General features: G+C 34.6%; 4 protein-coding genes across 4 annotated transcripts; 2 read left to right on the top strand and 2 right to left on the bottom strand.

The window, feature by feature from the left end:
* Positions 1–413: 413 nt before the first annotated feature.
* LOC120152542 (1,4-dihydroxy-2-naphthoyl-CoA thioesterase 1-like) lies at positions 414–2,304 on the top strand. Its single transcript, XM_039164742.1, has 3 exons — positions 414–642; positions 722–913; positions 1,965–2,304. The coding sequence occupies exons 1-3, from the start codon at positions 502–504 to the stop codon at positions 2,127–2,129; spliced, it is 498 nt and encodes a 165-aa protein (XP_039020673.1). The 5' UTR covers positions 414–501; the 3' UTR covers positions 2,130–2,304.
* A 344-nt stretch (positions 2,305–2,648) lies between these two features.
* On the bottom strand, positions 2,649–4,532 carry LOC120152536 (protein CHUP1, chloroplastic-like). The gene is made up of 5 exons (XM_039164738.1): positions 4,416–4,532; positions 3,513–3,925; positions 3,309–3,440; positions 2,852–3,033; positions 2,649–2,747 (listed from the first exon to the last, which is right to left on the bottom strand). Exons 2-5 carry the CDS (start codon positions 3,624–3,626, stop codon positions 2,690–2,692), a joined length of 486 nt encoding a protein of 161 aa, XP_039020669.1. The 5' UTR covers positions 3,627–3,925; positions 4,416–4,532; the 3' UTR covers positions 2,649–2,689.
* A 5,592-nt stretch (positions 4,533–10,124) lies between these two features.
* LOC120152555 (G-protein coupled receptor 1-like) lies at positions 10,125–13,335 on the top strand. Its single transcript, XM_039164755.1, has 7 exons — positions 10,125–10,317; positions 10,530–10,624; positions 10,951–11,052; positions 11,146–11,202; positions 11,671–11,814; positions 12,402–12,472; positions 13,089–13,335. The coding sequence occupies exons 1-7, from the start codon at positions 10,125–10,127 to the stop codon at positions 13,192–13,194; spliced, it is 768 nt and encodes a 255-aa protein (XP_039020686.1). The 3' UTR covers positions 13,195–13,335.
* A 351-nt stretch (positions 13,336–13,686) lies between these two features.
* LOC120152510 (tRNA pseudouridine synthase A 1-like) lies at positions 13,687–16,961 on the bottom strand. The gene is made up of 7 exons (XM_039164717.1): positions 16,867–16,961; positions 16,740–16,768; positions 15,883–16,076; positions 14,885–15,030; positions 14,435–14,801; positions 14,245–14,303; positions 13,687–14,036 (listed from the first exon to the last, which is right to left on the bottom strand). The coding sequence occupies exons 1-7, from the start codon at positions 16,954–16,956 to the stop codon at positions 13,785–13,787; spliced, it is 1,137 nt and encodes a 378-aa protein (XP_039020648.1). The 5' UTR covers positions 16,957–16,961; the 3' UTR covers positions 13,687–13,784.
* Between the last annotated feature and the right edge of the window lie 946 nt (positions 16,962–17,907).

Raw genomic sequence — 17,907 nt, 5'->3', positions numbered from 1 at the left:
TAACTTGAAAAGAAAGTAAGAGAAAAGGGGAGAGAGAAGACGACTGAGGGAGTGAATGTGAAAAAGAATGAAATAAATATTAATAATAAAAATCCTATTTGGCATATTATAATACTATAATATTCCACGTAATCACACTGTTAATGAGACAACAGTTGAGTGAGTAAAAAAAGTTTAATGTCTAAAGTTTAGTGAGTAATTTGAAAATATTGAAAGTATGATGACTGAAATAGGATAAAAAGTAAAGTTCAGTGAGTATTTGTGTAATTTACCAAACTTTTAATGTTTTCTTCCGCTAATGTACCAAACTACCCTCGCTTTGTTTTGCTTTTTCCTCGTTGTTGCCGTTCCAAAAAGGGGCAAACATATAAATCCCGTCTGTGTCCGTTTCTCACGTCACTTTTCCTCTCATTCTGAAAAAAAAAAAACAGAGGTCCAAGTTTGTTGACGACCAAAAATCATCCTCAAAATCAGACCGTCGATTTCTCGTTTACTCGCTGAATGGACGAATCGTTGTCTTCATCTTCTTCGGACAAGACGGCTGTTCTGGATTCGGCGCTACATCTGTTTGGGTTTCAGATACAAGACTTGTCGCCGACAAAAGTCACCGGTCTCCTCCGTGTGACTCAAAAGTGCTGTCAGGTTCCGATTACGCGGTTTCTGTTTGTTTTTTGTTTTTGTTTTTGGATTAATAATCTTGTGAATTGTATTGGGAGAACAGCCGTTTAAGGTGTTGCACGGCGGAGTATCGGCTCTAATAGCGGAGTCGCTGGCCAGCATGGGGGCGCACATTGCCGGCGGTTTCAAAAGAGTGGCGGGGATCCACCTTAGCATCAACCACTTAAAGCGCGCGGAACTCGGCGAACTTATCTTTGCCGAAGCTACCCCCGTTAATCTCGGAAGGACCATTCAGGTGAGCTATAAAAATATTTTTTTATAAATCACATATGGTAAAATTTGAGCGGACATTAAAGTTTTGAAAATCATTTTATTTATTTATATCAATTCATTTACCTACCGCGCCACTGAAATTTTATCATGGGTAAAATTACAATTTTAGTACTTAAACTATCATCTTTGTTTCGTTTTAATACATAAACTTTCATTTGCTTCAAAATTATATTTAATGTTTACCTTTTATTTTATTTTAGTACCCGCAATTACGAATTTAATGGCACTGTATTTTAATAAGTAAAGAACATCATTCATCATTCAGGTATCTGCACACTCTTGTTTTGATCAATAAAGTTTGAAGTTTTTTAATTTATCTACTCAATTTTTAAATTGCTCATGTTTTAATTACTCTAATCTATTTTATTAATAATTTTTGTGACATGACATTTTTTAAATTTTATGAATATATGATTAAAATAAAAAAAATTTGAAAGTTAGGGTGCTTAAATTAGGAGTAATTTAAAAATAAAGTAATTAAATTGAAAAAAAATAAATTTTAGTGACCAAAATTAAAATAATTTGTTTTCAGTTACTGGAAAACATCATTCAATTTGTTTGGATGTCCGATTAAAATGAATTTTTTTAAAAAGATTTATGAGTCGACAAGGTCTTCTGAGTGCATTATCATCGTTTTTTACCCTAAAAATATCATTTTGACTGTTTAATTTTGAATTGCTAGAATTTTATTGGTAATTTTAAATCTTAACTTTTAAAAAAATCATTTTACTCCCTATAATTTTAACTTTCTTTCAATTTAGTATCAAAAACGTAGAAAAGAAAAGAAAAACCAGCATATACCAGCAACTTCATCGAAAGTTGGTTTCATTTGTCGATATTTTTTTAGTACCGTAAAATTCCCTTATTTCTCAATAATTTTTCGAAGCAATATTTTCCTAATTTTTTTTCAATTACAATATTCCACTAGTTTAATCTAAACAAAATGATTAGTATTTGTAATCGACGATAAATATCTTAATTTTTATCGTATAATTTTTATCGGGATACGATAGGTATGGGAGGTGCGACTATGGAAAATCAGGGACTCGAATCGAAGTTCAGAGAGCAATAACAGATCGTTGGTGTCATCGTCGAGAGTTACACTTATGTGCAACATGCCGGTGCCGGAGCATGCTAAGGATGCCGGAGAGAACCTCAAGAAGTATGCCAAGCTGTGAGTATTCTATATTCATGTGAAGGGGTCACTTGTGTTCATATCCATGTATTATATATATGCCCCTTCCATGCTTAAACAACAACTATTAATCTATAAATGTAATATATCCTACCATCTTGTAAAGTAAAATGAATAATTAAATTAATAGGCATCTCTTCGACGATGGATAAACAAAATTTGATTCGAAATAAAAAATCAAATTTAAATTTACGAAATTTGAATAATTAAAAAAAAATCAAAGATAAGAATTGTATAAAGAAAAATGAGAATAAGATTGAATCCAAAAGCATTAAAGCAGAGACTTCCTTGGAGCACAAGCAGTGCCTCTTGTGCAGATTCCTTGTCCGAACTGCGTGCCGTTTGAAGCTCGGTTCCGACTCTTTTTATGTACATCGTGACCAGCTTCATCGAAGCCTGCTTTATCTACAAAATTACAAGGATTATTCGTAACATGGTGAAAGAGGAAGAGCAGTTCGACGTGAAGCCTGCTATGTATTGTAAGCTTACTTTATAAATCATTCCTGAATCGAGCATCCAATCGACCGGAATCTTACACTCCTGTTAAGAACGCATCGCTGAATTTCTCAGCTTGATAAGCCTCTGTATGCTCTTTTCCGACCTAGCACGATTACATGGGTGACCAAACCATTCAGTTTCCTGACTAAATCCCAAATAGGGGAGAATTCAGACTATAAACCAAAGTGCAGTTCATGCAAGCCTTACTTGTCCAGTAGCCCAGCCATCAGCTTCAAGGCAATTCCACACGGAATGCTAGCGTCGTCCTCGTAGGAAGAAATCTCTGTTTCCAACAATTTTAGATCACGATATTCGATAGCAGCTTCTCGCATGGCATCAGCTTTTCTCTCAGGCCACTTGAAATGCTTTAACACGGCACGCTCATCAGCCTGTAGGCAAATAACTCGAATGTCCATCACCAATTTCCTAAAACAGCCTCATTAGCAGATACCTTTGCTTAAAGTTCTTGAAGTCGTGAAGAACTTGTTCATCATCGAAAAGAAATATCTCCTAATTCAACAAACTAGGTTCTGTTTGCAGATTCTTTGATGACAATCAACTAATGGTTGTTATGCAGACTTACATGTGACTCGAGATTCGTTAAGACCGACAATGATTAAGATCAATATCAAAGCAAATAGCATAGGGAGCTTGGAGACTTTACCAAGGATGAAAGTTCTTTGTCGAGCCGATCAACGAATTTCACAACATCTTCTATATCTTTATAGGCTGCAGCCAACACTCGGTCGATGAGGCTGTTGATGAATTCTCCTTTTGTTTCGACATCAGCTTTTATCTAGCAAAAGGGTCATTGATTTTTAACAAACCTACCAGTTCTACATCTCTAATCAAAAGAACATGTGCTTACAGCTAGTAGGTGAGCTGATCGATTCTGAATTTCGCCAACTATGCTACTATGCACACTAACAACGGTCAGTTTTTTCGGATTCCATGCTGCTGCTGCTACTGCTGGGGAATCCATCTTCTTTTCTTTCCTTGTCAACAAGTCCACTACAAGGGACGGAGCCTTCGAAGCTGTGGCTCTTTTAGCAGGAAACCGAGGCGGTGCAGGTGGAGGTGGCAATGGTGGAGGTGGTGGCAGGAGTGAATTATTGGCGCATTTGTCTGTGCTCCAGCATCATTTGGAGTCAAACAAGCACTTGCCCTTAATGGCGCTTTAACTGTTCTTGTCTCCCTTACAACTTTCGGGTGGTCCAATTTGTTGGCAATGAGTTTCTGTATGAATCTGGGGCTCTGGTACTCTCCATTTGACTCTCTCTTCTTTCAATGAATGAAAGTTGTTAGAAATCTTACATTTTCAATAACAAAAACTCAAAAAGGAGAATTTTTCTGATTAATAACTCAAAATAAGTTTGAACTCGAAAGGAATTTGTTCCAAAATGTTGAGTCTTTATCATAATCATACTCATGGAGTTAAATTGCAGCCGTTACATAGCGATAATGGTATCGTCCTAAACCGTTATTTCACATACGCAATCAGGGATTTAAATAGAGATAGCGGTACCGTCCGAAATCATAATTACATGACCGCGACACCCGTAATCACTGCAATAGCATCCTGCCGCCTACTATATCCGCAAATTTAAATCCCTCCTCACAATGACCACAATCACGGTAAACGCAAAGCAACAAAAAAACACGACCGCAGCCGCAATTTAAATCCTTTGTCGTACTATTTATCTAAAGCAAAAAAAAAAAAAAAGCAATCTTGGGTTCATATGCAAATTACAGTACATAATAAGGATCTAACCTGCTGCTGCACCTGGTGAGGGTGAGGGCTTGAAAGAGCAGCTATCTTGGCCTCAGCAGCAGCAAGATCCTCTTTGAGTTTTCTATTAAGAAACTCAAGCTCCTTGCCCCATCCAATTCAGCCCTCAATCCCCATCATCTGAGCCTGCAAATCTCTGACCAAACCCTCACTGCAACTCAGCTTCTCCCTCAGTTCACGAACACCATTCTTCTTCTCCGGTGAGCCCGTGTTCTCTTTAACAACATTGGACCGCCTAGGCTTGTTGTTCATCACCAAACTCTTCCTGCTGGTCTTGGTGCTGTCAGGGGACACACTTTTGGGCCTTGCTGGCTGGTCTTTAACTCCAAAACTCGACATGGGAAAATGGGTGTGATAAGCTTGCAATGGGGTGGTTTTAGACTTGCTTCTGGGGCATCAAGATTTCAACTTCAATGACGTTTTTCTGCATTTTGCTTGATTTTGAAGAAAACCAAGCGGCTGTGTAACTGGGAATGCAAGGAAGAAAAGTAGACTGCTCGACTCATCTCTTTTATCTTCTCTTAACCCAATTTTCGCCAAATACATTGCAAAGCATTGATTAAATGTGTTCCAACTTAATTATCTTGGCCACCGAAAGGATGTTCACTTTGTTAAATGTGTTCCAACTTCTAAATGTTAAATGTTTTAACTTAATATTGGAATCAAGTGTTGGTAATACTAAATCCCACATAGTATTAGAAATACTATTGGAAATGGGTATTTAAGGCTTGGATTTCTCACTTTCTTATTGAGTGAAAGAGAACAAGGGCGACTCTCGCGCACCGCCGCCGTCCATCCCGTCGTGGTCGTACGTGTCTTCGACACGTCCACGCGGATACTATCTTTTTAGAGAAAATTCTTAAGAAACAAATGCATTGCGATTTTGGAGCATCGCGTTGCGAATCTTAAATCGCGTTGCGAATTTCGACTTTCGCATTGCGAATTTGACTTCTGTGTTGCGAATTTGATTTTCGCGTTGCGAATTTGAAACCTGAGTTGCGAAATTTGAATTCGCGTTGCGAATTTGTTGGTCATTTTGGCAAATCCAAAAAAAGTTGGTTAAAATCGTATATTATAAGATATTTTCGGTCACTGAAGTTATTTTCTCTAAATATTTATATCTGTATATGAGGTATTCGAACTCTAAATCTCAAGATATAACAATAAACGCCTTGACCATGAAATTGTTTAGTCCATACAAAATGTCATAGAAGTCTAATATAGAGAATTCTTCCAACAGTTTACTCATTTTACAAACTTCATGATTTGAACACGTGATCTTACTTAGAAGATTTAATGTATCACCCGTTGTTGAGGTTTAATTTGGGTAACTCTTATTGTTAATCATTTTTTATACAAGTAATAAGCGTAATCTAAATACATAATTAAGACATTTCCTATAACCATAGACATAAGAAACTAGTCGCTTAAGACCATACAAGAAAAATATTGAAAATTCATACAAAAATTTGAACAAAAAATAGATATGACCAAATCTGATTATCAGTCAGTGAACCACTATAAACTTTAATCATTTCATTTAACGAGAGAGAGAGAATGAAAATTGGGAAGGTTGACAATAAGGGTTTGTTGAAGTCGTAAACAGTTTAATATCATTTAAGTATGTTCTCAAGTTCGAATATTTGTATATACAGAAAAGTCTTATTGGAGAGACTCATCCACTAAAATTAAATGTATGATACGAATTAATCTAAATTAATTAAAATAAAACTTTAAAACCGAGAGCTCAACATAAATTTTTTTAGGAAGGCTGGACAATTACTAAACTACAATCTGACGGTGATGTATACTATGGCATTTCGTGAATGTATGTATGTATGCACGCATGCTTAGACCCTAATCATACTCAAATGTAGAATTAGGGTTGAAGTTGTCTCGTCACAATCAATTAGCCAATGTAAACGATTGGTTCGAAGTCAAGTTAGTGCAAAACCTCTTCACTAGCCCTCTTCTACGGGTCGGTTGGTGATGTTGAAAAGTCAACATAGAAGTGGCCAAATTGATGACAAATTTCGGTGGAAAGTGTGTGCAATAAATGCACCAAAATTAGCTGGAAATTTGGCATCGAAAGTAGTTGGAAAATGTTGAATTTTGGATAATGGTAGAATCATATTTTTAGCTATTGTAATTTAAGATATTTATAAATTAGTCCTTAAGTTTCAACTATAAATACCTTAGCTCATTTAGCTTCAAAACCATCCCAAATCATTCTAGCTTTCTTCCAATACTAGAGAGAATTTAGAGAGTTTTTTTAGAGTTGTTTTCTCATTTTTAACAAGAGAGAATTATCATTGTTTTCTTATTGGTAGATCGAGAGAGGTTGTAATTCCTATTTTTCTCATAGTGAAATTCTTCTACTGTTGCCCGTGGTTTTTACCCTATATTATTTAGGGGGTTTCCACGTAAATTTTGTGTCTCTTTTATCTTCATTTTTATTTTCTCAAATTATTAGTTACGATTTTACTCTATCTGATAGCCGTCTTCCGCAACAGGTGAAACTTCCCTTCAAATTATAATGCCTTTTTGTTTTTACTTAATATAAAAATAAGCACTCAAATTATAATTTTTATTAACTAAAAGTAATTTTTATCATTGTAGTAGATCTAATTTATTATTTTTATCTCTATCGCATTTAGAGCTTATAATTTAGAGTTTTAAGTTAGGAGAATTGCATGGAATGATGCAATTAAACAACTTTAACAATTAAATTGATACGAAAACATGATAGATGTGTTAACGATAAATTTAGTCTATTACATGTGCAAATGTGATATTTAAGCCTTTTTATTAATATTGGGTGATTAAAAAATCTTGTGCTTACTTCGTTATAATTTTGAGTATTTATATTATAGTGATCATTAAATAATTGATAAATGACACCTATCGTATTTATAATTTTTAAAAATATTGTTTTTATTTTTTTTAAATAATACTTTGGTTCTCCCATTCCGTCGACCGATGTCTTAGGCTCGTCTGGACGGACTTTTGAAAACTAAGGTTACGACCTATATACTTAAAATTGTAATGAATACAAATAGGGTTGTAAATGAGACGAGACAGATCGCGAGCTACTCGAGATCGACTCGGTCAAGGCTCGATAAATACTCGGATCGAATGGACTCGACTCGAATTCTTAACGAGCCGAAACGAGCTACTTGATACTCGACTCGAAAAGCTCGTGAGTAGCTCGAAAATATAATATATTAAGATTTTATTTTTTAAAAAATAAATTATTAATAATATTAACATTTATGTGTTGATTTTTTAAAAAAATACAATAAGACTTTCATGTATTTAAGGTTCAAGTTCGAGTTTGAGTTTGAGGATTCAATCTTGTTAAGTTTAAGATTTTTTTTTCATTTCGAGCCTTTTCGAGCTGCTCACGAGCTTCAGTTCAGGATTTCGAGTTCGAGTCGAGTCGAGCTCCATTTCAGAGTTTTCGAGTCGAGTCGAGCTCAGCAATACTCGAGCTCAACTTGGCTCGTTTACACCCCTAAAGACAACGTTAGCGACCTATACACATACTTGAGTCGAATTAAGTTAAAAAATCATAATTTATTCGAATTAATAAATTATATTTTATAATTCAAACTTTATTTTAAAAAAGTTTAAGTCAAATCAAGTTTATAAAATTCAAGTGGATATATTTGAGTTTTTGTTTAAATTTAACTAGTGATATTTATAATATCACACAAGTTAAATGACTCGGCTCAAACTTGAAAATTAATCTATTAATTACCATAAATTTTAAATTATTCAAGTTATTTGAGTTCTATTTTATAACTTAAACTCGAATTGTATGATATCAGAAACATTTATTAATTATATGTTATATTAGATTTTTCTAGGATATTTTATTCTAGTATGACTAAGAAATAATTTTATGCTATTATACTATATGATGTTATCTGTACATATGTCTGTATTCTAATTATGCATTTATGTGATATTTTCCAATTTCTGATTGTCCCCGTCCTGTTTCTATTTGGGATCGTCTACGGAGGGCATTATCCTCGCTCTGATTTTTGTATTCTGATTTGGGTACCTTTTTGGAGGGTAACGTTCCTATTTTGTTTATCCGCAACGAAAGATAACGTTTCACATTCTATTTATCTACAATGAAAGATAGGTTTGTGTGAAGCTCTATATGTTTTCTTGGTGATAAATTTTTATTTTTACTGTTACTTGATTATTATGTTATTTATTATATTATGTCTGGATAATCAATATTTTTATATTAAGAATTATTTGTATTTAGAGGGCACGTTGAGCTTTATAGCTCACTCTATTTCTGTCTTACATTTTCGGATTATCCAAATTTAGAACCAGTTTAGTTATAGAAGATGAAATATTAATTTCGTACTGTATGAGGTTAAATATTATTTTCAACCTCTTCTAACAGTAGCATGAGTTTATCTTTGATATTTTAGTTGGTAAACATTTTCCTTTAAAATGACTTATTAGACAAATTTCGTTCGTATACTATTTATGTGAATAACGTGGATACCCTGATAAGGGGTGTTCAAAAGTACCCGACCGAGTTGGCTCGACCTGTCGACCCAATTAAAAAATATCGAGTGTTTATAATGAAAATATCCAATTTCCGGTTCAGGTACTCGACCTGCTATTTTCTTAGATTTTCAAGTTGGACTCGGGTCATAAAATGTTACTTAATTGGATACTCGTCGACCCAATACTCAATTTCTTATATATATATTTTTTATTAAATTTTTATTCATAATTCTCAAATTATTTCACTATAACATTCTAAATTCTTAATTTCTTAAATTTTGCGACCATAACATTCTAAATTCTTAATTTCTTAAATTATTTTACACTAACATTCTAAATTACTTTTTAAAACATTTATTTCAACTTCAAAATATTTAAAATTTAATTATATTTTTTATTTTTATTTTTAATAAATTTTATCTTCCAATTATATAATTCATAATTTTAAACTTTATGTGTAAATTATATATTATAGACCTTTAAATTTTGAATTTTGAATTTTTCTATATAATTATTTAAAATAATATAACTTAAAAAAATAAAAAAAATCGGTATCCATGTCACATAAATACAAGTACCTAAGTTTTACAAGTTTCCGACTCACGGGTACCCGAATGTAACGGGCCAGGACACGGTCCGACATTTTGGTACCCAAAAATTTCAGGTACCCGATATTTTGAATGCCTGAAAATATATGTACCCAATTTTAAACACCTTTAATTTTAATTCAATTGTAACCCCTAAGCTAGATCTAGGGATACAAATTACCCTCAAATTATACATATTTTATCAAATTAAATTATTTTTATCGTTTTATCCCTTTAATTTTAAAATATTACTTGAAATTTTTCTAAATTCATCAACTTCATATAGAAAATGATAGTTGATAGAAACGTGACACATTATGCTTTAACAAGCATTTAATTTAGAAAGATAAATAATATGTTTTACATAAAATTTAAGAGATAATATATATCATTTATTCTTTTGTTATGCTCAGGGCTACACCACGCATTTCTTCTGTGCTGCTTCCTTCCTCTGGACAACAACTATTGCATTCACTCTACCAGGCGATCAATTTTCAGTTCCATCTGATGTGTTCGATTGTTTTCTGGGAATTTGGGGCTTGCCCGTGTACTAAAACGAAATTATGTATGTATGGAACTGTTTTCACACTGCAGAGATCCATGGAAAGGTTTCTTTTGTTATGCTCAGGGCTTCACCACGCATTTCTTCTGTGCTGCTTCCTTCCTCTGGGCAACAACTACGGCATTCACTCTTCATCGTACTGTTGTTAGACACAAAACCGATGTTGAAGATATGGAGGCAATTTTTCAGTTGTATGTTTGGGGTATGATAATATATATATTTGTTTCCATATCAACTTTTGATTTCTTCTTCAACATCTCACCACGTCTGTTTAGCCTTCTTTCAATGTTCATGTTTTCCTGTTTCTATTTCTACTTCGGTGTTACTGCTTCACACTTGCCACTTTGTTTTCTTCATCCTGCTCCCTTGCTTAATGCTGTTAACCAACTATTTTATATGGGATTTCTATTGCAGGAACTTCACTCCTTATGACTGTCATTCGTTCTATAGGTAATGACCACACACATTTTGGTGCATGGTGTTGGGGACAAACAGGTCGCACTGGAAAGGCAAGTGACAATTAGCAATCTCTGGCAGGTTGCCCACTACTTAGATTTAATCTTTATGTTAAAAGATTCAACTTTTCCTTCAAGCCTTTGGTTTTCATAAGGCTTTCATGTTTCCTTAACCTGTTTTCTTGTCTTTCTGAATGTAGCTCTTGAGTTGCTGTATCTAGAAAATCATGTCTTCTATTATCTTTTGTTCATATTAATTGAGCATCGCAACAATGAGATAACAAAACAAAAAAAAACTGACCTCTAATTATCCTATGATAAATGTAGCATGTTTTCTTAGAATTCTAGAATTGTCTGACGTACTTGGCATATGTATGCAGGCAGTTCACTTTATAACATTTTACGTCCCACTATGGGGTGCAATTCTTTACAATGGTTTTACATACTTTCAAGTGATACGCATGCTGAACAATGCCACTCGTGTACGTTTGCTCTTTATCTATTTTCATAAATTTGATATGATATGCACTTGTGCAATTTTGAGGTCATGTGTGTACTATATTTGGAAATTTTAGATGGCAGTTGGCATGTCAGATCGTGCATACCCGTTTGATTCGAGGACAGACACAAAGTTAATTCTACTTTCCTCAAACATATGATAGATTTTTTTTATCATAAGAGCATGTGGTAGATTTGAAGTTAAAGATATGAAACATACAAATAAACTAGAGATTTTCAATTTTTGTTGCTTTGATTGCTTGAATGCTCAATCATGTATTTATGCTGTTCACTACCCTGATTATTATCCACTGTAATCATCATTTGTTTCTATGGATCTGATGATTACCTGTCTTCATTTCAGACTGCTATGTAAGTACAACTCTACTTGTTCAGGTTTCTGCCCTAGTTTGAAATAGAGAAGGACTTAGTTGTTTCATGGTTCTTTATTGCCTTTTCTACTTTCTCTGAGATTTCCCGGTGAAAGCCATAGGATTATAGTTATTATTCGAATAAGCTGGTTTCTGCTTCTTCCCGCTGTTACCTTTAAGCATTGTTAATTCAAATTAAGGCTATTTGCCATTGATTTTCTTTTCCCATAGGCTCTGAACCGGTGGGGTTACTATCCACTAATCCTGATTGGATCATGGGCATTTGGCTCAATCAATCGCATCCACGATTTTATTGAGCCAGGCCACAAGATCTTTTGGCTCTCATTTCTTGATGTTGGGACTGCTGGACTTATGGTATTGGCTTCTGAAACTATGAATTATATACCATTGTGCATCTGTTATTATGTTTGTTAGTATGGGAACTATATCTCACTTGCAAAACTATTTTTTTTGTTACCTACCTACTATGAGCACAGTTGAGTATGGTCAATTTAGAAGGAGTTGTTTACTTGTTTTGATTCCACTATGGAAACTTGGGTAAGTTTCCAAGTAATATCTTGGGTAAAAAAAATTCCTTGGCTTGTTGTAAATTATTATTGATGAATATGATGTCATATGTTAATCTTTCTTCCTTTTTCTCTCTCTTTTTTTTTGTTTTGTTTTGTTTTGTTTAAGATTATGCAATTCATATATCATGGATAGGGTCATAATGAAAATCTTTGGAGGGTGAGGCAAAACGGGTAACCCCCCTTTACTCCCATATGTAGCCAGCCCTCAATGGGTAATTGTGGGTTGTTTGGAATTGAAAACCAAGTTATGTCATCTCTAAATCTTGTCGATCCTCAATGGATAGGGCCATTAGTGCTGCATAAAGAATGAAGTGCTTGTGCTTTAAGCTTCTCTGAGAATCCGGTTTTGCTATTGTTGTCTATTCATTTTAGGGCCTTTTCAACTCAATAGCTTATGGTTTGAATGCTTCAGTCAGGCGAGCAATTTATGAAAGACTGGAACTGTAAGTAGCAAACTCTGATTTTCTTACATTTTCTTCAGAAATTATAACTTCCTCAATAGGATCTGGAAGGACTTTTTCCATATATAACTTTAGACCACTCAACTCAACACATCTAACTAATCACATTTGAAATTTTGTGCAATTCTCTGCAACATTTTTACTTTCAAAGTAATAACTAGACATGTCTAAAGACCAAGTTACTTTTTGGATTGGGTCTTGGACGCGGTTTTTCAAGACTGTGCAGCTCAAATATTATTTAATAACCCGACGAGCTAGGTGTGGTCTTCGGCAGAGGTTCAAAAAGTCAGCCGAGACTATAACCTGGTTCATAGACAAGTCTAGCAGTGTTGTAGTGCTGGAATCGTGGAGACAATACTTTTTTGGTTTGTGAATATACTATGATGAAACCTGAGATCGTATGGCAGGAAAAAAAATTAAGTATGTCAATGATGGTGGCATCTTCTTTGGGTTCTAAAACATCGTGGATATCTACTAGGAAATATGATAGAAAAATTAAATCCCTTTTTGGTAGTAGTTTCTCTGTAATTTTTTGGTATTGCTGCTTTTGCAATTGTTATTTTCAATGGAAGATATGAGTGCTTGCATCCTGTACCAGGTTTTGGCCAGAGAGGCTCCAAAGATGGTTCCCTAACAGTTCAAGACATAGAAACCAACAGCAACAGAGTGAATTGGTTGCCCTCAAAATTCAGGACCAACCGTAGCTAGCAGTTGGACATTTTCCATACTGAAACTTAACTCTGTTGATAGCTTTTTCGATTTTTGTTGATATTCTTTGTGTAAATTGTTGGGAGACAAACTTTGAAATGATGAGACAATTGAAGCTGGCATCCAAGAGAAATCGATCATTAGATCAGATCATTTTCTTACCTTGACTAGATCGGATCATTAAGGTACCCCTCACAAGACTGATGTGTTGTGGATAGGCTATTTCATGAAGCATCTGTAAATTTGAAGCAGACCACGGCCACAAGAGCATTACATTCTTTTTAGATGGTATAGTGTCCTGTTCTTGGTTGTTATTGTTAGTTAACAATTGTGTGAAGTTGAAGTTGTTTGTTGGTTCGATCGATCATTCTTGTACTCTGTTGTCATCAGATTCTAGTATGAAATTGTTTGTAACTTTTGCTGTTTATCCTGAACCCTGGCTTTACATCAAAATCTGCTGCTGTTTTGAGCTATTGGCAAGCTATACTAGGATTCAGTGGATGGAACTTTCAAGTTTTCACCACAGAGACCATAAACAAACTAAGAAAATCTCAATCAATTTCTTTGCTGACTAATTCAGATATGTTCAAAATTTAGGGTTTGTGAGTTGTAAGAGCTTACATTTGCTGATAGTGTGGTACCTACCAAAGCTAGTTGTGGGGCACTCCGAAGGAAGCCGCAGGTGCTCTTCATTATATTTGACAGACACGAGACAAAGGCCGTGCGGTGGGGCGGACAAGGCAAATTTAGCCAGTTCTCTACGATCTTGAGTTGCCAAAATCTTTGGAACAATATCTGCAGGAATTGCTTCCTTTCCAATTTGAACCAACAAAGCAACCTGCAATATTTACAGGTCAGAACCAAGAAAATGCTTATGCTATCATATTTTACCCCTCCATCACAAGTTAATTCAAAGATAATAGGCAGATCCAGTGCATTTTATTCTCCAGGAGCTTAAAAAGTTGCAATGCAAGTTTGTCCTAGTTAACATCAATGTGTAAACAACTAGAAAAAAGTGGCATTTTTTTTATTTTGCAGCAACTTACCATGTTTCGAACTTGTCGATACAAAAATCCTGAACCTTCAACCTCAAGCTGTATGAGAGGTTTTCAAAGCCTCGTAGGTAATATCGAAACAAACTGGTTTGAATGACGTAGTGAATCCATGGTAGCTAGATGCTAAAATTCAAGAAAGAATATGTTTTCATGAAACATAAAGAATGTTCAGAACCAAAAATTACCATTTCAATAGCTTCGAAACGGAATATTGTCTTCACTGGATTGGGCACTCGGTCATTACGTGAAACATTAACAAAAGCTGAGAAGTCATGTTTTCCAATAAACAATTTTGCTGCTTCTCTCATGGCTGCGGTATTGAGTTTATAATAACTATGGTAAGCATGATGACGCTGAAATGGATCCATGATGCTGTCATTATAAATCTTGTAGTGGTAAACCTTGCTTTTTGCTGAAAACCGAGCATGAAATTCGGGTCTTGCAGCAGCAATCTCTCTAACTCGGATGTCGGAAGGAAGAAGCCCATTTAGAGCAGCATGAACAGTCTCCAAGCTGTCATAATTGAAAGGTGTAATGAAGTGTGCCACCTGAAAACCTTATCGACTGTATGTAAGTTTGGGAGTTATAGATGCATGCTTATCAAATTCTCATACAAGTAAGAAAGTCGGACCTGACCCCAAGCATGAACTCCCGTATCTGTCCGACTTGCACCGACAAAGTGAAGATGCTCTCGTTCGAGCTTTGTTATTCGAACTAAAGCCTTTTCTACAATGCACTGAATAGTGGGTGGTGAAACTTGAAATTGCCAACCTGAAATAGATAGTGTTGTTCAGTATTCGAGATATAAGAACCTGAAACCTTGCCGTCAAGTTTCCGACTGCTGTAGAAACCAGGAATCATGCATAGCATCAGATGGAAATGTTAAAGATTTCTTTTCTCAATTTTTGAATAAGTAGAATTTATTTATCCAAAGAAAGCAGTAAAGGAAACTGCTACAACTTTACAGTTGTAAGGACTTCCTCAAGGTTTAATGCTTACCTACTGCATAAATTTGTTCATCCAACTATCATATATATGTGTGCGCGCGTGCGAGCATCAATATCAATTCATCAGATCTCTACCCAGTTCAACCATGTACACACTGTTCTATTGAAACTACAAGCTGAAATAATACCCCCCCCCCAAAAAAAACAATATAGTGTTGACAACCGAAAAAAACAGCTGGTCCCTAGTCTCATCTTCTTCACTAAAATGTCATAGCCACATGAGATCATTTTATTTTAAGTTGGTAATCCATCTAGTAAAGTCATCCAGGAGATAACCGAGTGCCTTGGAATGGAAAGGCTGCACCAAACCAACCGATGCCAAGCCACCCTAGGTTTTCAATGCCTAACCCGATTCCAATTTCATCAACTTCTTAAAATTCCAACCAGAATTTTGATTGTTTTGCATTTGCAACCTAATCCAGAATTTAGATAGCGCAGAGTACACCAATTATCTAGATTTGAAACAAATTAGCTCTTGCTCTTCAAATTAAAACAAGTTGGTTCATGGAGCTTGTAATGCTAATGTTAAACAGAGAAGGCAATTAGCATTATACATGTGTATTTGAGCAGAATCTGGTGAGACGAATGAGAAGGTGAAAGGGGTGGTGAAATACATGCATACATTCCGGTGTACCCCCTCTGCACCTCATAACCTCCGGAAAACCCGGGAGCACCTCCTCCGAGAGCACTTCCATATTTCGAATATGGACCTCAAACGCCTGACATCCTTTGGGAAGTTGCAACCTTCGGACATGATCCTGACAACGCACGTATCCTATAAGAGTTAAATCTACTATCAAATCGTATCCGCCTAGCCTGCTAACTTAGGAGTAATCATAATGACACTGCCTACACCAACACTAAGAATCACTATAAATCTCTCAATTAAGACCGAAAAAGAGAAGAAACAATTATTCTCCATCTCCATTCAATCCTCCTCTGTCTCCCGGGTTTGGATGCCGGACAACGATTAATCTCTCATCGGCTAATCATATCTACTATAGTCGTCCAGACTCATTAATTCCGGTCAACACATACATATATAAACACAAAGAGGGAAAGCAAACCAACTTTGGAAAAAATCGTTTTTTTTAAACCGGATCAAATATTTTAAAACCGGAGAGTATAACCGGTTTAGAAAAAAATTGGACAATCGAATTTTTTATCGGATAAAAAACCGATTTTTATTCAAAAAAAATCCGGTTATGGGGTTTAAAAAACTAGTCGTTAATATAGCCGTTGGGGGTATGCATTTGTTTAAAGGATTATTTGGATGGAGCGGATTTTTTACCGAAATTTTATCGAATTAAAAATTGATTTTTTTAAAATCGAAACCGATTACACTGGTTACACCATCCGATCCTCCAAACCGATTAAAATTAGAACCGATTTTTTTAAAATACGATTTTTTAGCTAGGAGAAAAACCGGATCGATTACTTTTTATCCAACCATGTGCATGTCTAGCTACTGGGTTTCACCATTGCAGCTGGTTACCACCATCTTCCACCTACAATTACAAACAAAAAAGGAAGAAGAAATGGGTTTATATTATTTATGTAAAAAATTGAAAGAGAAAAAAAAACATGAGAGAATTGAGTCATATACGGATAGAGAAGTATAATTGTTGGGAGAAGAAAGGTGGCCATTTGTATATAAAGAAGAAGAAGGGACTAAAGCTGCTGAAACACACCCCATGTCTCCCCTCTTAACTCTTTTTTAATCTTGATATAAAATTTTACCTCTGAATTTCATATAAAATTTTAATTAGATATTTTTTTTTGTAAATCTAAAATAGTTTAAGGATAAATTTATAATTTAACATTCGTAGAATTTTTATTATTCAATGACAGAATAATAATATTTTTGAAAGGAAAAAAAATTAAGGGCATTTTAGTCTAAAACGCCGGTAATCTAACAATACCTAAGGAAAGGGAGGTAATGACATTCCCGGTAATATACTCAAAAAAATCTACTATTGGTAATGTAAGATTACCGGGAATGACATTCCCGGCCAATCAAACGGGGGAATGTGAATTTCATTCCCATGGGAATCTCACATTCCCCCAACCAAACACACCCTAAAAGTATTATAGAAGTCTCTTTATTATAGCACCAAGTTCACTTTGGTGCTTATGATTACGCCTGTAAATGAACTAATTCAGCGAACCGTTCGTAGATCATTCGATTGGAAATTCATTTATGTTTATTTGTTATATGAATAAATATGAACAAGATTTTATGTTCATTAAATTAAATGAATGAAAGCGAACAAAGGCTCGTTCTTTCATTTATGTTCGTGAACGTTCGATTATACGTTCGTTTATGTTCGTTCATTTATGTTTATTTATTTCGTTCGTTTATGTTCGTTTGTTTATGTTTGTTTATGTTCTCCAAACCCGTTTGAAATATAAAAACTTAATAAATTTTAACTTTAAACCCATTAATATTTTTAAACTCAATTAATTTTAAACCCAAATAAAAAATACTCAAATCAATTAAAGAAAATATGAATCCTAAAATTATTTTAAAAAAAACTCTTCTCAAATATAAACTTAATTAATTTTATGTTCGTTCGTTTGTGTTTGTTTACGTTCGTTAATTTATGTTCGTTTATCATTTAAATTTCTTAATAAACGAATACGAACA

The sequence above is a fragment of the Hibiscus syriacus genome, unplaced genomic scaffold (genome assembly GCF_006381635.1).
Source record: "Hibiscus syriacus cultivar Baekdansim isolate YM2019G1 unplaced genomic scaffold, ASM638163v2 tig00111092_pilon, whole genome shotgun sequence".
In the NCBI taxonomy this organism is placed as follows: domain Eukaryota; kingdom Viridiplantae; phylum Streptophyta; class Magnoliopsida; order Malvales; family Malvaceae; genus Hibiscus; species Hibiscus syriacus.
Note: the sequence above shows the minus strand (reverse complement) of the source record. Positions and strands in the feature narration are given on the sequence as shown.

Bases quoted from the DNA above. Each gene is read 5' to 3' on its own strand.
- LOC120152542 (XM_039164742.1), top strand. From the start codon at position 502: ATGGACGAATCGTTGTCTTCATCTTCTTCGGACAAGACGGCTGTTCTG. The intron at 643-721 runs GTTCCGATTACG...TTGGGAGAACAG, and splicing joins TGACTCAAAAGTGCTGTCAG to CCGTTTAAGGTGTTGCACGG. The intron at 914-1,964 runs GTGAGCTATAAA...GGGATACGATAG, and splicing joins ATCTCGGAAGGACCATTCAG to GTATGGGAGGTGCGACTATG.
- LOC120152536 (XM_039164738.1), bottom strand. From the start codon at position 3,626: ATGGATTCCCCAGCAGTAGCAGCAGCAGCATGGAATCCGAAAAAACTG. The intron at 3,034-3,308 runs GTAAAGTCTCCA...ATTTGCCTACAG, and splicing joins ACAAAGAACTTTCATCCTTG to GCTGATGAGCGTGCCGTGTT. The intron at 2,748-2,851 runs GTAAGGCTTGCA...TAATCGTGCTAG, and splicing joins ATGGCTGGGCTACTGGACAA to GTCGGAAAAGAGCATACAGA.
- LOC120152555 (XM_039164755.1), top strand. From the start codon at position 10,125: ATGGAACTGTTTTCACACTGCAGAGATCCATGGAAAGGTTTCTTTTGT. The intron at 11,203-11,670 runs TTAATTCTACTT...CTTTTCCCATAG, and splicing joins ATTCGAGGACAGACACAAAG to GCTCTGAACCGGTGGGGTTA. The intron at 11,815-12,401 runs GTATTGGCTTCT...TATTCATTTTAG, and splicing joins TTGGGACTGCTGGACTTATG to GGCCTTTTCAACTCAATAGC.
- LOC120152510 (XM_039164717.1), bottom strand. From the start codon at position 16,956: ATGGGGTGTGTTTCAGCAGCTTTAGTCCCTTCTTCTTCTTTATATACA. The intron at 16,769-16,866 runs GTATATGACTCA...TTGTAATTGTAG, and splicing joins ACAATTATACTTCTCTATCC to GTGGAAGATGGTGGTAACCA. The intron at 16,077-16,739 runs GTGAAACCCAGT...CTAAGTTAGCAG, and splicing joins GGTGGTAACCAGCTGCAATG to GCTAGGCGGATACGATTTGA.